Source organism: Dufourea novaeangliae, unplaced genomic scaffold, assembly GCF_001272555.1.
Source record: "Dufourea novaeangliae isolate 0120121106 unplaced genomic scaffold, ASM127255v1 scaffold588, whole genome shotgun sequence".
NCBI lineage: Eukaryota > Metazoa > Arthropoda > Insecta > Hymenoptera > Halictidae > Dufourea > Dufourea novaeangliae.
The window spans coordinates 14401-36717 of NW_015374457.1; the positions used below are offsets into that span (position 1 = coordinate 14401).

The 22317-nt window shown below is 36.5% G+C and overlaps 2 protein-coding genes across 2 annotated transcripts; both read right to left on the reverse strand.

Annotated features, from left to right (window-relative positions):
• Positions 1–430: 430 nt before the first annotated feature.
• LOC107193121 (exportin-6) lies at positions 431–12017 on the reverse strand. Its single transcript, XM_015582520.1, has 17 exons — positions 11996–12017; positions 11648–11851; positions 11386–11577; positions 11012–11171; positions 10682–10938; positions 10439–10605; positions 10063–10369; positions 9898–9990; positions 9657–9825; positions 9449–9587; positions 7445–7762; positions 3223–3242; positions 1693–2020; positions 1295–1492; positions 949–1227; positions 704–869; positions 431–573 (listed from the first exon to the last, which is right to left on the reverse strand). The coding sequence occupies exons 1-17, from the start codon at positions 11996–11998 to the stop codon at positions 496–498; spliced, it is 3078 nt and encodes a 1025-aa protein (XP_015438006.1). The 5' UTR covers positions 11999–12017; the 3' UTR covers positions 431–495.
• A 3690-nt stretch (positions 12018–15707) lies between these two features.
• On the reverse strand, positions 15708–21389 carry LOC107193123 (SUN domain-containing ossification factor). Its single transcript, XM_015582521.1, has 6 exons — positions 21218–21389; positions 20166–20346; positions 19901–20031; positions 19097–19704; positions 17111–19020; positions 15708–17000 (listed from the first exon to the last, which is right to left on the reverse strand). The coding sequence occupies exons 1-6, from the start codon at positions 21274–21276 to the stop codon at positions 15708–15710; spliced, it is 4182 nt and encodes a 1393-aa protein (XP_015438007.1). The 5' UTR covers positions 21277–21389.
• Positions 21390–22317: the final 928 nt, after the last annotated feature.

Below are 22317 nucleotides of genomic sequence, written 5' to 3' on the forward strand. Positions count from 1 at the left end.
TTGCCAAGCGCGCGGTTAAATACGATTGAAAAATGAAAATTATTGACTCTACAATAATATATTCTATAGTAGTACTAGAATAGACTCTATAGTAGCACTAGTATTGACTCTACAATTCATCTTGTACATGAGACTTTTAATTACAATGTTATTTCGACAATGATCTATACTGATATCTAAAATCTCTGTAGAAAATTCTATCGCGAATACTTGTTTTTTCTAATCGAAGTTCAATGTTTAGATAAAATTTTTCAAAACATACTGAACTAGGAATTACATAAATATCGACTAAGATATAAAAAAGAATGCGATTTATTCCGTAACAATAACATTAACATCACAATACGGCAGTGGTTTTCATAGAATGGTTAATTTAGAAAACATTTTGTCCATTTTCATTATACATTAAGAAACTTTTGGTATTCGTCCGGAGGCGCAAAGAAAATTTATTAAATTACGTTAATGTAGTCAATTTCATCATTGGAATGTAACTACTCAAACGGGTCGACAAAATTGGTAGCATCTCAGATCAGAAATCAATTGAAGCACTGATCTTGTTAATGTTGGTTGATCCTATGAATATTTAATAAAATTAATAAAATGAACTAGAAATATGAATTATAGCAATAAAAATGTACTCATCATGCCGTTGCGGTGAGACAGTGAGGCTCAGGTGAGAATACATTTTCGAAATTTAACTTACTGTAGACTTATCAAAGTTTCCTAATAATGTAGCTTTTTGCATATCATCCACACATTCACAGCTTCCCAAAAATGTTGGCAGAAAATGTCCAAAGAACCATCCTATGTTAACAGAAGCTAAACTATGAATGGCTGCTGCAATTTCATCTGCCAGTAAATTGTGAGATCTGTAAAGTAATAGTACAGTTAATGATACATTTATGGAAAGTTATTTCTTTGGTAGAAATTCTAAATGTTTCAAGTTACTGTTGAAATAAAACGGTGAATAATGCCATTAAGAATCTCTCCAGCAGATGCACCTTAAACACAGATCTTTGGTAAAGTCGCCATCGTACGTTCAACTGTTCAAGACTCTGTAAACTTTGTCGGAATATGTTAACATCTGGCTGAAGAAGGGCTTGACCAAAAGCTTCCAAGATGGCGACCAATTCTTCCTTGTGCTCAACAGATTCTTCTTCGTCCGTATGACCAAGAGTTCGTAAAACGGAAGTGTTATAAAAGTATTGCCATCGATGCATCAGAATACTGAAGATTTATGTTAATGAAAATTCTATTACTATTTACAGTATGACATAAAATTTTTAGACAATACCTATGGAATAGTTTTAATAAGACAAGCGTGGTATCCGGATGCGCACTGAGATTATTTCCAACCGCTGGCCACACTTGACCCAAACACAAACTGGTCACAGAGGGAACAAACGCTTTAAATGCATTGCTAGGTGCTGATACAACTAATATTAAAATTTCTAATAATTGGTCCAATGCAGGTCCCACCGATATATTTTCCCTGCAAATGTGTTAAATAAAAAATTTGGTTTGTGTTTCTGCTAGACATACAGGAGAGGTAGATATATTCTTTTGTAAAAACAGTAATTTATATCTGACAACGAGGTATGAGAACCAAATTTCAATGAAATGGAATCGAATATTTTGGCAATGTCTTTTGTTAGACGCAAAGGCTTAGTAACAAAAAATTAAATTATTTACCTCGTATAAATATGCAACATCCCTTGAACTGCATTCTGAGTAAACTCTGGGCCTAATTGCTGTTGTAATACTGAAAACACTGAATGCAGGAAGCTAAGTAAAATCTCACATATACTTTGACATCTTATCATATATGGCAATAGCTCTAACGTTCGGTTTATCGTGGATCCCAAACAAGAATACAACATCTTTTTAATCGTCGTGGATGACGAAGAACAGTCCTCTAGTAACTGAGTTAATGGCACTACTGTCATTGATATTGTGGATTCTGAAGGTATAGGTTGACTTTCTGAACCCAGAGGTGTGGATAATGTTGATACCATGGTACCTATTCCAATTAAAATACGGTATGAATCCTACGAACCAGTAGGGACTCGGTTTAGGTTGGTACGTGTGGGAACATGTACGCGTGATAACAGAATTGAATAAATGAGAGAAACAGCGAAATTTGCGTATATATATTAAAAGAAAGTTGTGTATAAGAGGTAGGAAGAGGTGAAGTAACATATACGATAAGGACATGGGAAAAAAGACGGGGTAGAATAAGAAAGGTAGAGTACAGGACAGTGAATGGAGGTTAGGAATAACAAGAAATAGTATTGTAAGACGAATAGGACGTACTTAAATAAACAGAAGAAGCAAAATAGGAAAACAAGTAGATAGGCTAATAGATAAAGGAATAGGGAGACTGGATGGGCATGGGATAGGTTAAGGAAAATAAAGCGTTTTCCCTGTGGGCGGGGAACAGAATACGCCCACGGTAATCCCTGCCTGTCGTAAGAGGCGACTAAAAGGGACCGTTGGGATCGCGGGACTGTGGCACCCGCGGTCCGGTGGGGGGGGAGCTCTCCGCTCCCCCCACCACAGAGAGGGCGCTCCGCCGTCAACTGGCGGAGCCGGCGCTGGGGAGGTACCGGTTGTGTTCGCAAGAGATCCCGGTGCCTCCCCGCAGAGCGCCGAGCCCGGCCACCGTGAGGTTTTAGTGGGTATTCCCCCTGGGCTTCGCCCTATTGGGGGTGAGTCCCACACTACCCCCGCCCACTCCTCCCATATTGGGGGAGGGGGGGTGTGCGTAAACGCATTTCCTCACGTAAAAAAAAAAAAAAAGGAAAATAAAGAGTAGGTTAGAGGGTAGAGGTTAAGAAATACAACTGGTCAGGTGGAAATGGATACAGTGAGCGGTAAAAGAGAAATAGAAAACAGAAGGAACATGGAAGATAAGAAAGAGATAGGAAAAACAGGAGAGGCTGCAATTAAAAGGGGAAGGCGGAAACACTGGGGAAAAAACCTGAGAAAGGAACCCAAGACGTGGGATCTATGTTCAGGGAGACATCATATGGAGAAGAGAAAGACAAGAGAAGAATGGAAGCACAGAAAGGGAGGAGAATCAGAGTGAGATTAGAGCAAGACAAGAAGAATCTAAGGATAGTGAAGGAAAATTGATAGGCGACCTAGTTAAAGCGGTAAAATAACTAATAGCAGAAAATAAGACAATGAGAAAGGAGATACAAGAGTTGAAGCAGGATTTACATGAGAGATATAAGGAAGAACTACAAGAAATAAAAGACGAAATAAGAAGAAAAGAGGAAAAAGAAAAGACTGGAAAAGAGGAATGGAAAATAGAGATTGAAAGGCTGAAAGAACATATAAATAACAAGGTAAGGGAAGAATGTAAAAGAGCAGTAGAATGTAAAGGGGATATGAGTAATGGAAGAAGGGGAAATGGAGAGGAAACGAAGGGAAAAGACGTGAGATACATGATGGAGTATATACAGAGAAAAGAAAAATTAGAAAAAAAAAAGAACAATATTATAATAAAAGGGTTAAAGCTAAAAGAACAAGATATAAAAGTGGAGCTAGGGAAATTTGTAAGAGAAAAGGTGGGAGCAAAAGGGGAAATAATTTGGGCAAGGAACGTGGGAAAAGGAATAATAGTAGCAGAGATAGACAGCTGGGAGAACAAACAATCCATAATGAGGAATAAAAAGAATCTGGGAGAAGAGAGAATTTACATAGAACATGATTTAATGTATAAGGAGAGAGAAATACAAAAAAGCATTGTGGAAGAGGCGAGAAGGATACGAGCAACAGGGAAAAAGGTGAAAGTGGGATATCAGAAAATGTTGATAGAAGGAAAATGGATAATTTGGGAAGAATGGAATAAGGAGGAAAAAAAGGATTTTCGAACAAGCCAAGAAAGGAGGCAAGAAACTATAAATTCATAATATGGAATATAGCAGGAGTAAAAGGAAAGGATAAGGAAGTATGGGAAGATCTCACACAATATGATATTATAGGACTAACGGAAACATGAACAGAAAAGAGACTGGGAAATAACAAAGAAAATATTACCAAAGGGGTACAGGTGGACACACCAAGTGGCAAGCAGAGAGAGTAGGAAAGGAAGAGCAAGTGGAGGAATAATTGTAGGTATAAGGGAGAAATGGAGAGAAGAGGAAAAGTTACAGACACCAGGTATGATAACAAAGAAAGTCAAAATAGATAAGGAAATATGGATCATAATGATAGTATATAGGAAAAACGGAACAGAGGAAATATATGAATGCTTAAAAAAGTTAGGAGAAGAACAGGAAGGAGAATACAACATACTGATAGCGGGAGATCTAAACGCCAGGATAGGTAGAGAAGGAGGAAATGTAGGATGGGAAGGGGAAATAGTGGAAAGAAGGTCAAAGGATGAAGTAATAAATGAGGATGGAAAGAAATTGTTGGAAATAGTAAGGGAAAATGGATGGCAGTTTTTAAATGGCAATAAAACCGGAGACGAAGAAGGAGAATATACGTACATCGGCGGAAGAGGGGCAACAGCAATAGACTATGTAGTTACAAACACAGGTGCATGGGATAGGATAAAAGAAATGAGGGTAGGAGAGAGAACAGAATCCGTCCATATGCCGCTAGTAGTAGAGCTTTGGCAAGAGGAAGAGGAAATACAGAAAAAGGAGAAAGGAAAAAAGAGAGTCTTCACGGTATGGGATAATGAAGCAAAAGATATGTACAGAAAACGGCTGGAGGAAGCAGAAATGAAAGAGAGCGAAGTAAAGAAAATATGGGAAAAATTGAAAAAGCTAATCGACAGTAGTATGGTAAAAAAGGAGATATACTCAGGTAAAAGGAAGGAAGAAGTGGCATGGTTTGACGAAGAATGCAAAAGAAGTAAAAGACAGGTAGGAAGAATCTACAAAAAATTCAGGAGTGGGAAAAAAGATAGGGAAGAGTATATAGCAGAAAGAAGAAGACACAGAGAACTTTGCAAAACGAAGAGAGAAAAAAGGAAAGAAGAAGTGGTAGAAGAAGTTAAGGCAGTGAAGACGGAATCGGAGGCTTGGAAGATAATAAATAAATATAGGAAAAAAAGAACAAGAATAAGCAATGAAATTCCCCCCAAAAAATGGAAGGAATATTTCATGAACTTGTTGGGAGGAAAAGAACAAGGGGAAGCGGAACGTAGAATTAGAAAAAGAAGAGAGGAGGATGATGAACGGGATCTGACAACAGAGGAGATAGAAGAACAAATTCAAAAATTGAAAAAGAAAAGAAGGCAACAGGGGAAAATGAAATACCCAGGTAGGCATGGAAATACTGTACAAGTAAAGTGAAAGGAAAAGTTATAGAGATGGTAAAGAAGGTATGGAAAGGAGAAGGTATGCCAAAGGAGTGGAATAAAGGAATAATATACCCACTACATAAAAAGGGAAATATAGAGGAGGTCACAAATTATAAAGGCATCACGCTCTTAAACTCCATATATAAATTATACGCTGCAATATTAAATAAGAGATTGGTAGAGGAGGCAGAGAGCAAAGGGATGCTACCGGAAATACAGGCAGGTTTCAGGAAAAAAAGGAGTATTATAGATAATATTTACATTTTACAACAGGTAGTGTAGAAAGAAAGAGGGAAAAGAGGAGTCAAGATATATGCTTTCTTTATGGATTTAAGGGCAGCTTTTGACACAGTAAACAGGGCGAAATTGTGGCAAGTAATGGAAAGGAGAGGAGTGGGAAGAGGTTTAATAGAAAGAGTGAAAGAGTTATATGAGGAAGTGAAAGCCGAGGTTTATACAGAAGAGGGAAATAGTGAAGAGTTTTGGCTAACAGAGGGGGTGCGACAGGGATGCCCCTTAAGCCCAACTCTGTTTGCATTATATATTTCAGACATGGAAGAACGGCTAAAGGAAATAGGTATAGGAGGAGTAGAAGTGGGAGGAATCAGGATATGGAGTCTAGCATATGCGGACGATGTGGTGTTAATAGCAAAAAGTGATGAGGCACTGAAAGAGATGTTGAAAATTTTGAGCAGATATTTAAGGGAGAAACAGTTAACTTTAAGCACGGAAAAATCAAACGTGATGGTGTTTGAAGAAGGTAGACGGAGGAAAAAGAATAGACGATGGTATTGGGGGGATAGGGAATTAGAGGAGGTTAAAAATTTCACATATCTGGGTTTTACTTTCAGCAAAAGCGGAGAAAACAAGGAGCAAGTAAATAAGTTAGCCAAGAAAGCGATGATGGCAATAAGGCAGGTTTGGGGTTTGGGAGAAAGACTATTTAGGGATAATTTTGGGATAAGGATGTGGTTGTACGAAAAATTGGTAGAGAGTGTGATGATTTATGGAGTAGAGGCATGGGGTTGGAGGGAATGGGAGGTGCTGGAAAGGGTGCAAATGAGGTATGTAAAGTGGTACTTAGGACTGGACAGATGGACACCTAATTACATAGTAAGGAAAGAGACGTTGAGAAATAAGTTTAAAATTAAAACAATAGAAAGAGCAATAAGATTTGAGGAAAAAGTAGAGGAAAGTGAAGGGAAGCCGTTACTCAGGAAATGTCTGGAGGAGAAGATTAAAAGTCAGATGGTAACGGAATGGGGAAAACAAAGAATAAGGAGCTTAAACGAGAGTGGATATAGTCAGGAAGGAATAGAAGAACTTAAAAGAAGAGGGGAAAAGATGAGCGAAAAAGTGAAGGAAAGAGAGATAGAAGTAGACAGACAAACATTACATGGGAAGATACAAAGGGCGAAATACAATGAAAGGTATAAGGAAATTGAACCACACACGCAGTTACCGGAGTATTTAAGAAAAGAGGGGAAGAATATGGAGATGAAACGGAAGCCAAGGGCACGATGTGGAAGTCTGGAGGAAAGTAATAGATATTGGGAAAAGGAGGAAAATAGGAATTGTAGGCTATGCAAGGAGGAATTAGGAACTATAAGACACCTGATAAGGGAATGCAAAGAGTTAAAAAGGACAGCACTAAAAGAACAGGATATAGTAGCAGAGGAGAGCAAAGAGGAAGTAATGGAATGGTGTAGAGAATTGGAAAAGAAAAGGAAGGAGCTGCAAATAACAGATATAGGATAATAAAAGACAACCAAAGAAAGTATAAATATAAGGGGGGGGGGGAGAAAGATAGAGTATGTAAAACAAATGTATTATGTTGTGTTGTATTATGTAACATCTTGTCACATTATGTTATGTATTATTGTGTTATATTTTTATATATATTTCATTTTATATTTTGTTATATAAGTTAGAATAATAAGAGTAAAATAGAGTAATAGAGGAAAATATAGTAAAGTAAGAAGAGAAAAGAAATAGGAGCGTGAAGTATGAGGGAGGAATATGAGCGACGAAAGTGAGAGATTTAGTGAAGAAAACAATGTAAAACTGAGTCCATTTTTTGGCAGAAATGCAGAAATAAAGTATCTGATCTATCTATCTATCTACTTAGAATGCCTGGATAACGCTCTTCGTAGCACTTTCATCGTATCAGGTTTTAAGAATGGGTATGTTACCATGGAAATTAAATTTCTAAATGCAGGCTCATCCCATAAAACGGGCTTTAAAATAGCAGTGATACTTTGGAAAAGATGTGTAGTAGAATGTGTAAGACTCGCCGGCAGAGGACTATCACAGAATGTTGTATAATCTAATGCCAAAATGCAGGAATCGATGCAACGTTGACAAAGCGATTCCTTAATCTTTTCGGACCTGTTTACTATCCAATGGCACCAGGCTTGAAGGGATGCTAATAACTGTGAATGACTAGGCAGAAAAGGACATCATTAACACTAAGTTTACAGACATTTCTTATACAGGGTGGTCCACATAACTCTTAACAGCTCAATATCTCGAAAACTATGCCATCGATTTTAAAGTTCTTGGTCTTAAATAGCATGAATCTGAAGGGTCTTTGTAACTATATAATGGTGAAGTGCCCCCCCTTCCCCTTTAAAGGGGGCGGGGGCAACTTTATAATTTTAAATGGAACCCCCTATAAAACGTTACATATTTAGATTCTGCAGGAAAAAACAAGTAAATTTTGTCTGAAACATTCTTTTGTCAGATATTTCCATGATGAGATATAACAGTTTGAAGTTTCGACTTGTAGGTACTTATTTGAAGCGTTCGAAAATTGCGTTATAGAATTACACGTGCTTGAGTCCTTTGCTTATTCGTGAAGAAATGAAATGTTCAAAGTGTCCACCACGGCTTGTAAACATTTATTTATTCGAAACATCAAAGTTATTCTAACATTTGTTAACATTTCGGGAGTAACCGAAGCGCAAGCGTCACGTATTCTTTGTTTCATATTCTCTTTTGTCGTCGGAGGTTTAAACATAACTTTGTCCTTTACATATTCCCATAAGAAAAAATCTAATGGTGTTAGATCGGGGTATCAAGGAGTGACTCCCAAAATGTTAACAAATGTTAGAACAACTTTGATGTTTCGAGTAAATAAATGTTTACAAGCCCGCGGTGGACATTTTGAACATTTAATTTCTTCACGAATAAACAAAGGACTCAAGCACGTATAATTCAATAACGCAATTTCCGAACGCTTCAAGTAAGTGCCTACAAGTCGAAACTTCAAATTGTTATATCTCATCATGGAAATATCTGACAAAAGAATGTTTCAGACAAAATTTACTTGTTTTTTCCTGTAGAATCTAAATATGTAACGTTTTATAGGGTGTTCCATTTAAAATTATAAAGTTGCCCCCGCCCCCTTTAAAGGGGAAGGGGGGGCACTTCACCATTATATAGTTACAAAGACCCTTCAGATTCATGCAATTTAAGACCAAGAAATTTAAAATCGATGGCATAGTTTTCGAGATATTGAGCTGTTAAGAGTTATGTGGGTAAAAAAACAACTTATTTTACTTAATATTCAATTTATGATCTCATTAAATTGATGCGTATCCATAGAGATAGGTATACCACATAGAAAATTTCGAGGTTAGAAGGCATTCAAAGTGCGTCAAAATGACGCGTCCCGTAAACCTAGTATTAATATTAATCGTTTGAGTATCACAGGTTATTGTAGAAATTGGTCGGAAAATGCCAAGCAGCGCGACCGCATTTCTTTCATTCCGTGTCTAAAAATGCCGCATCTTATGTTATACCAGTACTTACAATTTCATAATTGATTAGGTTACATTTAGCAATAATGCAATTATAGATTTACAAAAATACTTGCGTTTGGCAATTTAAACCCATAATTTAAGTGTTTATATTATTAAAAAGGTCGAACCCTATGGACCGATACCGTGGTATTTTTCGACACGGAATTCGAGCACCGGAATTGCGCAGCGCTGTACTTAAATGGTTAAATAGTTTTACAGACTGGAATAAAAGTCATGCACTATTTTAAAAGTACATGCGGTACGTTAAACGCAACATAACGGCTAGACTTTCATTTACTATCATTAATCATTGAACATTACTTACACTTCTATAAGATCTATCACAATTGCAGCAGGTTGTAATGATGCTTTGTACAATTGGTTAGTCTTGGCAAATTTACATGCATCCAGTGTTTGGGACACTACTTCCTCAGCTAATGACTGATCAATACTTTGTTCATTCCCTGTTTTCATAAAAGATGTCGTGTTTATATATATCTTAACATTATTATAAAAATGTTTAACTTACGTACCAAGAAAGAGTGAATATAATCTGGCTAACGCTTGAGTAGTGGAAGCTAAATCACGCAAATGAGCATGTACATTAGATGCTTCACAATCATTTAACAAAATTACTTGGTTGGTAGCTATAGCAGCGCCTAATTCTCCAAATATTATTAATCCTTCTTTCCATGAACGATACTGAAAAATTGTCATTAATCAGAAATCAACAATTAAGTTAAATGCTTCCACGGTTATAATATAAGACTTTACCAGCAACGTAAATACTGGAATTGGAGAAATTTCTGCGACTTTCGCCAAACATTCTACATTGCATCTCAAAAAATGTTGCCACTCAGTTTCCTCCTAAAATACAATATTGAAGTAAATACATAGTAAAGGAAAAACTTCTATAACCAATTCCAGAAAACTATTTACATTTTCATCTAAACTTTCAGTGTCAAGATCTTTCAGCGTACGCGTGTTGAGTTTAAAACTCATTTTTTGCAGTACTCGCTCGGCAAGGGCTAATGCTACTGGCGAATAGCGAGATTGAGTACTTTCTAAGAGAGTAATCCAAACATCTAAGCATCTTAGATATCCGTTTACTGTTGAACACTGTTGAAAAGTGTGATGGCACAAAACTTCTAACAATGTATTCACTGGAAATTTAGGACACGACTCAACTCTCTTTAGATGGTTCGTTACAAATAATTGCAAAAACTCTGTCAGCTTCTCCATATAACTATAAATATTAAAATATACTATTAGAATTGATTACAATACAAAAGTATTTGAGTATATAAGTACACACCTTTCATCTATGGAATCCAAACGTTCCATATACTGAAATAATGTAACTCCATTCTGGAATATTTCAACTAACAATCCATCAGTTACATCTGGAGAGAATAGTGGTCGATATAAAAGTTCATTTATTGTGGTCACAGCCTGTACAGCCACTTCTATCTGCTTGCCATTCTGTTAATAATACTTATAATTAGCTGTAATTTTTTTTAGACAACCTTGAAATACTTTTGTTCTACTGAAATCCTACCATTGCTTCATGATACCTGGCACACGTAAAAATGACATCTAGTAAGTTTGTTAAGATATGTTCCGAAGATTCAATCCAACTAAACATATGCGCTAATACATCTAGTGTAGCTATACAGACATCACTGGTTCCTGTAGCTAGTCCTTCCACATCCAAAATAGCCCTTGCAGGTGCTATGGTCTGACCACTGGTGGGTGAAGGAGGTGGCGTGACTGTTCCAGATCGGCTTTGTAATTTTGTTGTTTCTCTTAAAAGTACTGAATAGGTAAGGTGTTATTAAATTTTATTAAAAATTTAAATAACATAACAAAATATTGAAAAGAATTATACTTGTGAGAGTGTCCAAAGTCAAAGGCACTTGAGCACTAAGAAACCTAAACAATTCATTCTTTCTCTGTACAGACAAATCTTTCCTTGGTGTTGCTAATTCCTCTGAAGCTGTTCTCAAGTAGATGAGTCCCAGCAGTCTTGTGTGTTTGTGACTTAATAACTTGCAACATATGTAAAAACATTAGGCATTAACAAAAAGTTGTTTGATAGAAAATATTGTACCGTAATGTTGGTACTATCACTAATACTTATTATTCATATTTCTCAGACTATAACAGTGCTTGGATAATTGAATTCCTGTTTGATGAAAAGTGTCTTCTACATCACCAGACAGTACCAACATGTCTCTTTAAGAGCAAATAGTATATACATACCTGTAAAATATTTGAGTAAAAATCTGGATAGAAATGTGGCCAGTCATGCCTAGCAATATCTACGACTAGTTTGACTACTTTATTTCTTACGAAAGGGGCTACACCTCTTTCTAATGATAATGTATATAGAGTGGATCTTGTGAGAGCTCTGTCCTCCCATGGGAGAATTGGCCACCGCCTTCCAATTGTTGTCTACAATGACATTTTAATCCAAGATAACAAATCAATAGTATTCAAAATTGATGAAAGTAGACATACATACCTCCAAGGTGGACAGAGCAAACATACTAACATAATGATTATTGGTAGAAGACAAAAAATGTAAACAAGGCTGCCAAGAATCAATTTGTCCAGCGAATTCCTGAAAACTTCTCTCAATCGTGCGTTTTCGCTCATTGCTTGTCTCTGGAGAGAAGAACTCAGTCATAAGGTGTTCCAAATTTTGCAGGGCAGCCACATCATTGTCCTACAAATTTAATGCTTATTATGTGTTACTACTGAAACCTTCTAGACAGTATTTAAAAACTCGTTGCACTATGTATATATGTATTCGAACGATCCGCATGTGTTTAATTCAACATGCAAAATAAATTTATACAGATATACGTACCATGATATCTACAACTCAAAATCACGTCTTGTTATAAACGCAGTATGCAAATACACAAATATAAAAAGATTAAGCTTTCACTTGTCAGGCGTCATGTTTGAGGCATCAAAATAACTAGGGTCAGAGAGGAAATGAGAGAGCTAACGTCCGGGGTTTCGATGTTCCCGAGCAAGTGCTGCCCCCGTCGTCCACCTTAGCATATACAAGAACCCATGGTCCACTTTAGCATGGACACGAATTTATTCCCCTGTGTGGCGGGGGACAGAATACGCCCACGGTAATCCCTGCCTGTCGTAAGAGGCGACTAAAAGGGACTGTTGGGATCGCGGGACTATGGCACCCGCGGTCCGGTGGGGGGGGGAGCTCCGCTTCCCCCACCACAGAGAGGGCGCTCCGCCGTCCACTGGCGGAGCGGGCGCTGGGGAGGTACCGGTCGTGTTCGCAAGAGATCCCGGTGCCTCCCCGCACAGCGCCGAGCCCGGCCACCGTGAGGTTTTAGTGGGTATCCCTCCCGGGCATCCAGCCCGGGGGGTGAGTCCCACACTACCCCCGCCCCTCCCCCCGTCGGGGGGTGCGGGGGTGTGCGTAACGCATTTCCTCACGGAAAAAAAAAAAAAAAAAAAAGGACACGAATTTATTGTGGTTCACCTTAGCATATATTAGAACCACAAAATTTCGCGTCAGCAGAGCCCTCTACCAGTCCGTGTCACACTTTATTGTATCAATTGAAATTGGTTTTATCACCGACTAGGTATATAGACTAGGTGACGTAGTTCACAAATTCACCGTTCTCATAACGTAGAGGGCAGCAGAGAATCCCTGACTTTTTACACTATCGGTATTTCAGAACATGAGACACGAAGTCCCATAAGATGATAGGTCTATCCAATACCTAGTCGGTGGTATAGAATAGACCTATTATCTAATACTTTTTTCTGCCCCACGTTTGCAGGGCTACGTAGGCCTGTTACCATTTTAGTGTCAACACCCGACGTTACCGATAAAGTATGAATTCTGAGTATTATTAGCACAAATGAATCGAAGCGCTGATTTAAACAATCGGACGCCAGCGGAAACACAAAATCAATATTTGGGACGGCTTGATAATACGACATCTAGCGGCAGTACCCAAAAATAAATTTTGTTCCCCGTTACCATCAAGCTGGGTTTGTGTATTTCCTCCGCGAAGACAGTGTTGCCGGAAAGTATCGTGTTTCTGACGCTGTTGCCTCATGTCCCGCATGCAATTCTACCCGTGAGCAGTGATGCCAGAATCGTGGAACTTTGTTCCACCACCACGACGTCCTGGCTACCCCCACTTTATTCCACAGTTTCTGCCACACAAACATACTTTGCGTCTATCCGTGTGAGCTGGCCCGTTCGGGTGTTCCGTAAAATCTACGTTACCAACGCGACTTCCAACAACCAGAGCACGTGCGCAGAAATCATTCCTTGTGCTGACGTCCTGGCTACCCCCACTTTACGTCTGCCGTGCTAGCACACACACACAAGTATATCCCAGCCCTATCCATGTGCGCAGGCCGTTCGAGAGACGGTGAGCTATATTTAGAAAAGAGTGGGGGAAAGCGACCCACGATTCTGGCATCACTGCTTGCCTTGGAAATCCTGTTCGAATACGACTGCGACGAAAATTCACGTTCTCGACGCGGTGCCCCGCAACCCGCAACCTAAGCGCGTGAACAGTCAAGAGGTCCTGTTCGTATCCCAATGCGGCAGTTTTACTTTTTATTTTTAATTATTTTATAATTTCACTTTGTAACCCCTAAGTAAAATAAAAAAGTTAAAAAATATTGACTCAGGAAGCATTTAAAAAGAAGAAAATAAATGTTTTCCACTTCAATGTATAAATTTTTTATTATATACATACATATTATGTTGTATACAAATCTATTTGTCGAACGTAATGTAAATGCTTCAAAAGAAGCGGTTTCAGAAACCTACGCAAAAAGAATTGAAGCAGCCGTGTAAAGACAGCTGCAATTCTTGAACAATTTTCATTCATACGTTATGTGGCGACACAAATTATATGTTCTCAAAAATACTCTGACTTGTGTTGTGTTTCAGTTTATTTTCATCAGAAGAATCTACTAAATTCGAAACTTATTCATAACATATTTTAAACAGTCCATTGAAAAGAGTAAAAGTTCAAATTTTTATTCATGCGTGATTCATTCTGTGTGCTACACTATAGCCCGCGGATGGGTAGCCGGAGTCTTCTAGGGTATGATAACATCTCTCCCCGCCGAGGCCTAGCGTCTAATTTGATTTGATCGGCGTGGTTCTCTCCATCCCGGCTTGAAGTCAACCTGAATCTGACTTGATTACCCCATCACTCGACTTGGCTAATGCGTCTGTTTATTTCATTTCGTTTCTGCTCATTATCAGTACCATTACGAATACACTAGGTTATTTTTCTCGAAAACAAAACCTCAACCTAAAAAAAATTATTCTTTTTCTTCGACTTATTTTTTCGTATAGAATCGCCACAAGGTTGCTGTACCATAATTTTGGGGACACCCTAAGTATACACATTAAGAGTCGGCCCTGGTAAAGCAAGGCTGACACCTTTATTACGTATTCAAAATAATATTAAAATAGTTAGCAATAATATGAAAATAACTATTTTAAAAAAACTCGAATAATCAACAAATGAATAGATTTACTAATTAAAACATCCATTGTATTAAAAGTCATTTGTATTTATGTGGGACACTAGGAAAATTTGATCGTATAACTATGGTTAATATAATTTCTCTGTACTATTGTTTCCAATTCAAAAACAGTTTTCATTAATTTAATTATGTACAATATATTTCAACAAGCGCCACAGACACTCACGCGTCACACAAAAACACTCATTATATAAACCAACGTAAATAAATATGTAATTAATTCAAATAATTTGTGTTTACTGTTATTTATCGTAAGAGTTTGCTAACACTGTTTCGAGAGCTCAAATTAATGTCATAATAATTCTCGATCCTGGTCTTATCAACATCAAGTGGAATAATCACTATTGTAGAATCATTTACTACTCATCAAGCACAAGTTTTTGATTTGTTCCTTAATCTTATTAGGCTATTATCATAATAAATATAATGCACATATATTTATGTACAGTACACACAATATAATGTAAATCAGTCGTCTCCTTTAAAACAGGGGTTAAATAAAAGAATATTGCACATGTTAGTTCATACCCAGAAATACTGGTTGAAAATGCGCTCTGTAAGTATCACAAATTCCACTTAAATTCACCCCTTCATGCTCTATATAAGGTATTGATTTCTTTACTTTTCTTTCGATTGATCGCTCATATAATCTGATAAGCGGGATCAGAGATGATTCTGCAAGTATTTACAAAAGAAAACCGCAGGAAAAAGAAACTGCTTCATACGTTGAATTATTCCAGATAATTCTAGTAGCATACCACGCTAAAGTTATCAGACTTTTTAAAACGGCTTTTATAACTATATACGAATAACTTATCTAACAATTACATTTACATTCAGACATTTCATACAAGCATGATTTCAATATATCTTAACTCTTTGTTGTATATACTATACTTTATTTAATATTGTATGAGCGAAGCATTTGAATCAAGCGTACTTTCCGATCAAACAGATTCATTGCAATCCCAACAATCTCGATTTAGTTTAAACAAGTATCGTTACTAAACCTATTTTAATCAAAAGAATTTTCTCACCATCTTCCTAAAACCAGTGGTTTTCCTGTCCTTTTTTTTTGGCATCGATATGACACTACTGTTTCTAGATTCATCACTTTGATCCACTGATACACCATTAATAGTTGTATCACAGTCAGTACAAACATTTTTGGGCAATGACATTGAAGCAGTAGGACCCGTTCCTACAGATTTATCATCGATATTGTCCGAATTTTTACTCTGTTCCCCGTTTACAGAATTGTACAAATGAGCTTTTCTCTTTTTTCTTGTACTCAGAGCAGTTTTTATAAAGAAGGATGTTGCGTTCAATTTTGTATCTTTCAGGATTACACCACTATTATTAAAATTCAAAACATCTGTTGACAGTTTAGCATCTTGTTCGTGTGGATTAACACTTTCTGTAAATATGTTTACCGCCAATGAATTCGATTCGTTCAAATCTTCAATATATGAACTACTCAATTCGTAGCTTTCTACAGACTCTGTTTCAAAATTTGCGTTGCATGGTATTGTTAGTTGAACACTGTCTTCAGATCCATAATTATTAAACCAGTTAACTGTATTCTCCGAGGCAAGCAGCGCCCTTCTACAAATTTGAGAATTATTTACTTGAGATGTTTCAATAGATGAAGTACTTCTTGAAGCTACTTCTTCATTACGCACAACAATATTCGGTGGGGGTTTATAATGTACAATTGTATTCATTCGTCCGTCATTATTAACATTCACATTGCTACTACTACACGCGGCTTCTTTTTTCCGTTTCTTCTTTCTTTCTTTCTTAGTTTCGTGAGATCTATCATCTATCATCAACTCGCGGTATGTGCCAGTAATATGAGAAGCTATCTCGCTGGGTCGTCGCTTTTTACTTTTCTTTGTGTGCGAACTAAAATTTTCTGCACTCTTTCGTCGCATCGTGTCTTTCTTCAATTGCTGTTTTGCGTTTCTCTCGAACTTCTTGGTTCCTCGACAGTACAATAGAACCAAAAATATTAAAAAAATTTGAAAACATAACAACAAAATGTATTGACCTATTATTGAAAATGTTCCACGCCAACTATTCCGATCATACAAAAGATTCTTCACTGATGCTGACAGAGTAGTTATTTCTTCTTTTAACATGGCGATTTCTTCTGCTCTCTTTAGTTCACGTTCATCTCTCTTTCTTGTTTCCTCACTCATTACTGATAATGTACGCTCCAGTGACCTCTGCATTTCTTCTACTTGCTTCTTGTAACGTCGACTTAGCTCCTCCAAATACTGTCCACTCAGGGACATGTTTCTTTCCAATGCCTAAAAATGCAATTATAATAGTTAATAATTATGTTAGAAGAAAATTAAAGTATACATCTGGACTGCATAGTATGTAAAACCGGAGACTGATTTTAGCAATGACGACTTACCTTGATTCTATTAGATAATCTAAGGAAAACAGATTCTTTCTGCGGCATAATGTTTACCGTTGATTGTGTTACAGAAGCGCTTGCAGCAGATCCACTTTGCATCTGCACTGCTTCCCCTTCTAAATCCTTCAGATCTGACAATAGCGTATCGAACGTCAGAGAATCTTGAGAAGACAATTTTACTTCTTGATCCAGTATCTCAGGCTGCCCTTGCTTCCCTTCTTGATCAAATCGTTCCATTTTCTCTATATTAGTTTGTGTACCTCGAATTTCTAAAGGCTCTACGTCACTCACGACATCATCATGCGAGACTTCATTATTATCACTAGTAGTTACTGGAATGGAGGTAGTCGTTTGAGAAGTATTTTCAATCGAAGTACCAGGAGAAACAGATGGTTCTTCGGAAACTTTTATAATTGTGTGCTGTCCACTATTCGGGGACATAGGAACAGTCATTAAAACTTCAGTTGGAACAATTTCTTCTATACTATTTTTGCTGGATTCCAAAACAGGAACTGAGGAATCGTATTTTATTTCTTCTTCCCCAAATGTCTTAACAGATTTAATTTGCGAAGCGAAATTTTCAGAATTCAAGGAAGTCTCAATGAAATTCTCAGTTTCTTCGCTTGGCAGTTCCTGACTAGTTATTTGAAATTCTCGAGAAGATTTAGAACTACCAGTGCTTGAGCTCGAAGTATATATAGCTGATGTACTTTCAAATGTCTTGACTGACTCACTACTATGGTCTTCACTATTTTTATGAGATATGTTTTCTTTACTGCTGTTTTTAGAGTAATTAAATGGTACCTCGTAACTCGTATTCAATACCATTTTGCCTTCTTTTAGTGCTAATATATTGCAAAGTGCTGCAATATATTCAAATTTAAAGATAGATGTTAAGAAAGATGATTTAAAATTTTTAGTTACATTAAATCTTCCTTTTGTATCTCCGACTTCCTCAGTTTCTTCTCCTAGACAATCCACTCCATATTTCTGGCAGAATCCAGTTTGTTTTAAAGTTCCATACACCAGGTTCATACTTAACACTTGATGTAGTTGACGATTCCTACAGCTAACTAATTGGAAGACTTTTGCAAATTTCTGAGCCGTGCAATTTTTACAAAGAATCGTGTATCTTGGTGTTGTACAACTTACAAAAGAATCTCCAAGAATAATGCTGTCCTCTATACTTTGCTCAATTGTAATGTTGTTATCAGTTAATTCACTGGATTTACCCAGGACCTGGGCTGCTTTCTTTACGATGCTTAACACAGCATCTCTAGCGCTACCAAATAAGTTTCTTGATGATTCGCTAACTTCAACGTCTAAAGCTTCCTCTTCATCGCTATCTTCATCGTCGTCCACGTTTATATTTACTTCTCTCGAGATTTGATTTTCCGTCTCCGTTTCTAGGACCTCAAATTCGCTGGTACCGTAAGCACGAAATAATGAAATGGGACAAAAATGTTCAGACCCATGGTACGTATGAAGTTCCACTTTAATAAATTTTCCAAAAAGATGTGGTTGTAAGGCAAAACTTTGAATATCCTTTACATCTTTTGCAGTGAACTGACCAACTACACTCCAGTCTCTTGTAGGAAAACGATCGCTAATGTATACCGAAAAGTCCTTTGGAGATGAACTAAATAATTCAAAATTGGCCAACTCAATTTTTTTGGCCTGGATGGCCTCACAGAGTTCCACCACAAACCATATGCGAGATGTACAAGTATTTAGCATATATTCATCTCTAGTAGATGCTAAAACGCTTCTAGCACTTCTAGCTTCTAGATTCGTTGCTACAACTTTTGCCCCACAATCGGGAGAAGCATAATTTTTAGAACGAACTTTCATTCCACCAATTCCTCGGGTTGGTGTTCCAGAATTTTGAACCGATGCATTTGGATGAGCTGGAAACAAAGAAGTTCACATTACACATAACATGTGTAACACAGTTAACAAATATTATGCAAATTTAGCACTCACTCTTTTTCTTTTCAGCTTCTTCCAGTCTTTTTTGTGTCCATTCATTGAAAGATGGAATATCTTCGTGGGGATCATGAGATCCCTCGGGCACAATTTTTTTAGGAAGCATAATTGTGGCAGCCTCATCGCTGTTATGTCCCATTAATTGAGCTTTGGCATCAGTATCTCTGATCTCAGGAGCTGTCGTAACTATTTCATCTACTTTTGTAACCTCATCGGGAAATGTTTTAACCTCATCTTCCGGAAACTGTGTCTCATCAATAATTGGACCTTGTTTAGCTCTTACTATCACTACTCCTTCTAATGTCTCTTCCATAATTTCATTTGGCAGTAGTAACAATTCTTTTTCAAGAACACTTGTTTTGTTAGATGTTTCAGCACTTTCTTCAATAATTGTCGACAGAATTTGTGTACTGGGTGAAGTTTCTACATGTGCCTTTTTCGTTTCTTCCTCATCATTAGTTGTTTTTGTTAACAGGGACAAATTTTGTCCAAATAATCTTGCCCTTGAAAATTCTGAACTAAATTTTGGTTCTACTAAGCTTTGTAATTCAGCTGTGGCTGTATCTACCAAAGTCAACACTGCAGCTTGTTCAGTTACAGAAATTCTGTAAAAAATCAACTATATGAATGTAATTATAAATATTTGAACATACTCATTGTCTCTTTTACTCTCTTGTATCACTTCTTTAGAATGAAGCATAATAACCATTATTTAACACATGCAAGTCTTATGTCACAAATATTATGTAATTTGTAGTAATGAGATTTTCCTTCTAGTGTTGACATATAATAGCAACTTACCTCTGAGATAGATTGGGTTGTTGCAGAAGACTCTCGGCCACAATATCTGCACCCTTATATGGATTCTCTTTTTTCCTTGTTTCACCACTTACAATAGTTTTAAACTTGGTGGATTCTTTAGTCAATTTTTCCTAAAAATGATTATGATGATGATTCAAAATTATACAGTTTTGTATAAAGAATATAAACCAAATTTTATATAATATATGATATGAAGAATACTTTTACACAATTAATAATGTTTGCTTATATTTTAGATTCTTACTCGATAATAATGATCTTTATAATTGGTCTCTAATTTTCTTGGTTTCTGTATTTTGACAACAGCTATTTTAGATGAATCCAATGTATCATTATCATAAGTCTCTGATGTTTCATTCTTCTTAAAGGATGAATAATAATTAGCTTCTGCACTTTCTGAAGCTACTATGATGAAGAGGAGGGCACTATGAGAAAAGATGAAAAGATGTTTTAACTGGCAAGGTATATGTGAAATACTAACTGACGAAAATATTAAATGAAAATGTAAACATTTATATATGTATGCATTTGTTTGATTATACTTTGTGAAACATAATTTTAAATATTTATTTCGTTTATAAATACGTGTTTATGATCATATTATCAATCAGCGATTTTTATTAAGTTTCAGCAATATCGATTATTTATTTAGAATGCACGAGATTTAAAAATTAAGATAGTAAAATAATACTTGGTCAGCTTTTTGGGTCTCTTTTTACTTTAATATGGCTTCTGTATTATTACAATATTGACTTAATATTTGTACACTTATGTTTACAAAACTATATAAATATAGTTAAAAATTTATTTATAAAAAGTATGAAGTACAATATAAAGAAAAATTTATTACAGAACAGAGTTTAAAATAGATATTTATCCTGCATGTAATTTAGTAAAATCATAGAAAATTGTATAATACATAGGATTAGAAAAATTTCCTTTCAATTAAATAAAAATTAATCAGAAACATTCTCTTAAAGATGTATCTATACTGTAATTAGGGAAACACTTACATATTTTAACAGAAATAAAAAATGTTACATTAGATTTTATAATTGCTATATACCTATTGGAAAACATAAAATACCAAAACGGCTGGTTACTTTTAATGGTTCGAACATCTAAGACAATAAATTTAAGGACACATTTCATTGCAAGAACATACTTTTCCTATTTAGGTTTCAATGAAACGTACCGGTTTAGCAATGCACTAATACTATTAAAATAAAGCGCGTGGCAACCCTAAGCACTCTCGTATATGTGAATAGTTAATAAACGAGTGAACAATGTACTTGCCTGGAAGCGACTGATATAAAAAGTAATGTCCAATACACGCACGTTACGCAAATCTTCATTTTTTACGGGCCTCATATTACTATTCACATTGAGGATTCTGCTGCCAGCAGAAAAATACTTTTCTAAACGTATATGACAATGTCATTGCTTTACCACCTTACCACCGTGCACCACCGTGATTGCCGCTGTTGCGTATTCGCAACTGGTAATATTTAGAATAAGCGCCATCTGTTCAGAATTTTAGGAATAAGTACATGTAACTACACTGTCATCTGTAGGCGCAGATTGAAATTAGGCGCGGCAAATATGAATTGTACAACAACGTAACTGAGGCAATGAATCAGGGTATTAGATAACTAATTATTGATTAAATGTCAAAATGATAACATTGATGATTAGAAATTACTCGTATTTGATATTTACTTTTGGTTGTCATGAGGAAACATTGCTAAGGTATTAAAAACGCTTGTTCCCCGTAATGATTAGATCCAATAGGATGAAAGTAAAATTATTTATTAATTCCTAATTGGATGTTAAATAATTGTATTTTGTTAAAGGCTGAAGGTACGCGTTCTTTTTGTTCAACGAGGATTTTATTGCCATTTTGACGGATTCTTAATCAAGTACTCAAGTTGTTCGGACGTACTTTATTAAATAGCGAAAAAGCACAAATAACTTTAATTTATTGTTAATTCAAGTTTATTGTTCATTTCATAATTTTGTTAACAAGTTCAAATACAACTTCCTGAGTTTTATTTCATTTATCGAGTATTTATTGACGCTAACTCGAGAAGAGCGTATCAGCGCTCCACCTGGACCCGAACCCTGCCTAAATTCTCAATTACAAAATCTTTATAAAACGGCCACGCAACACCGCCATCGCTACCGCATTTATTACTATTACCGCTGCCAGGCTGCCACCACTGTCACTAGGTAGTGCCACTACCTTCGTCTTTATGACTAGAGAGGAAATGAGATTGCTAACGCACCTCTGTGAAGTTAGCTGGACAACTTTAACTGTTTAACTTTTCATTATACTGTTGCGGTCCCCGCTCATATCACGTAGCGGTATATGTCATAAGCTTTACAGGCGCGAAGTT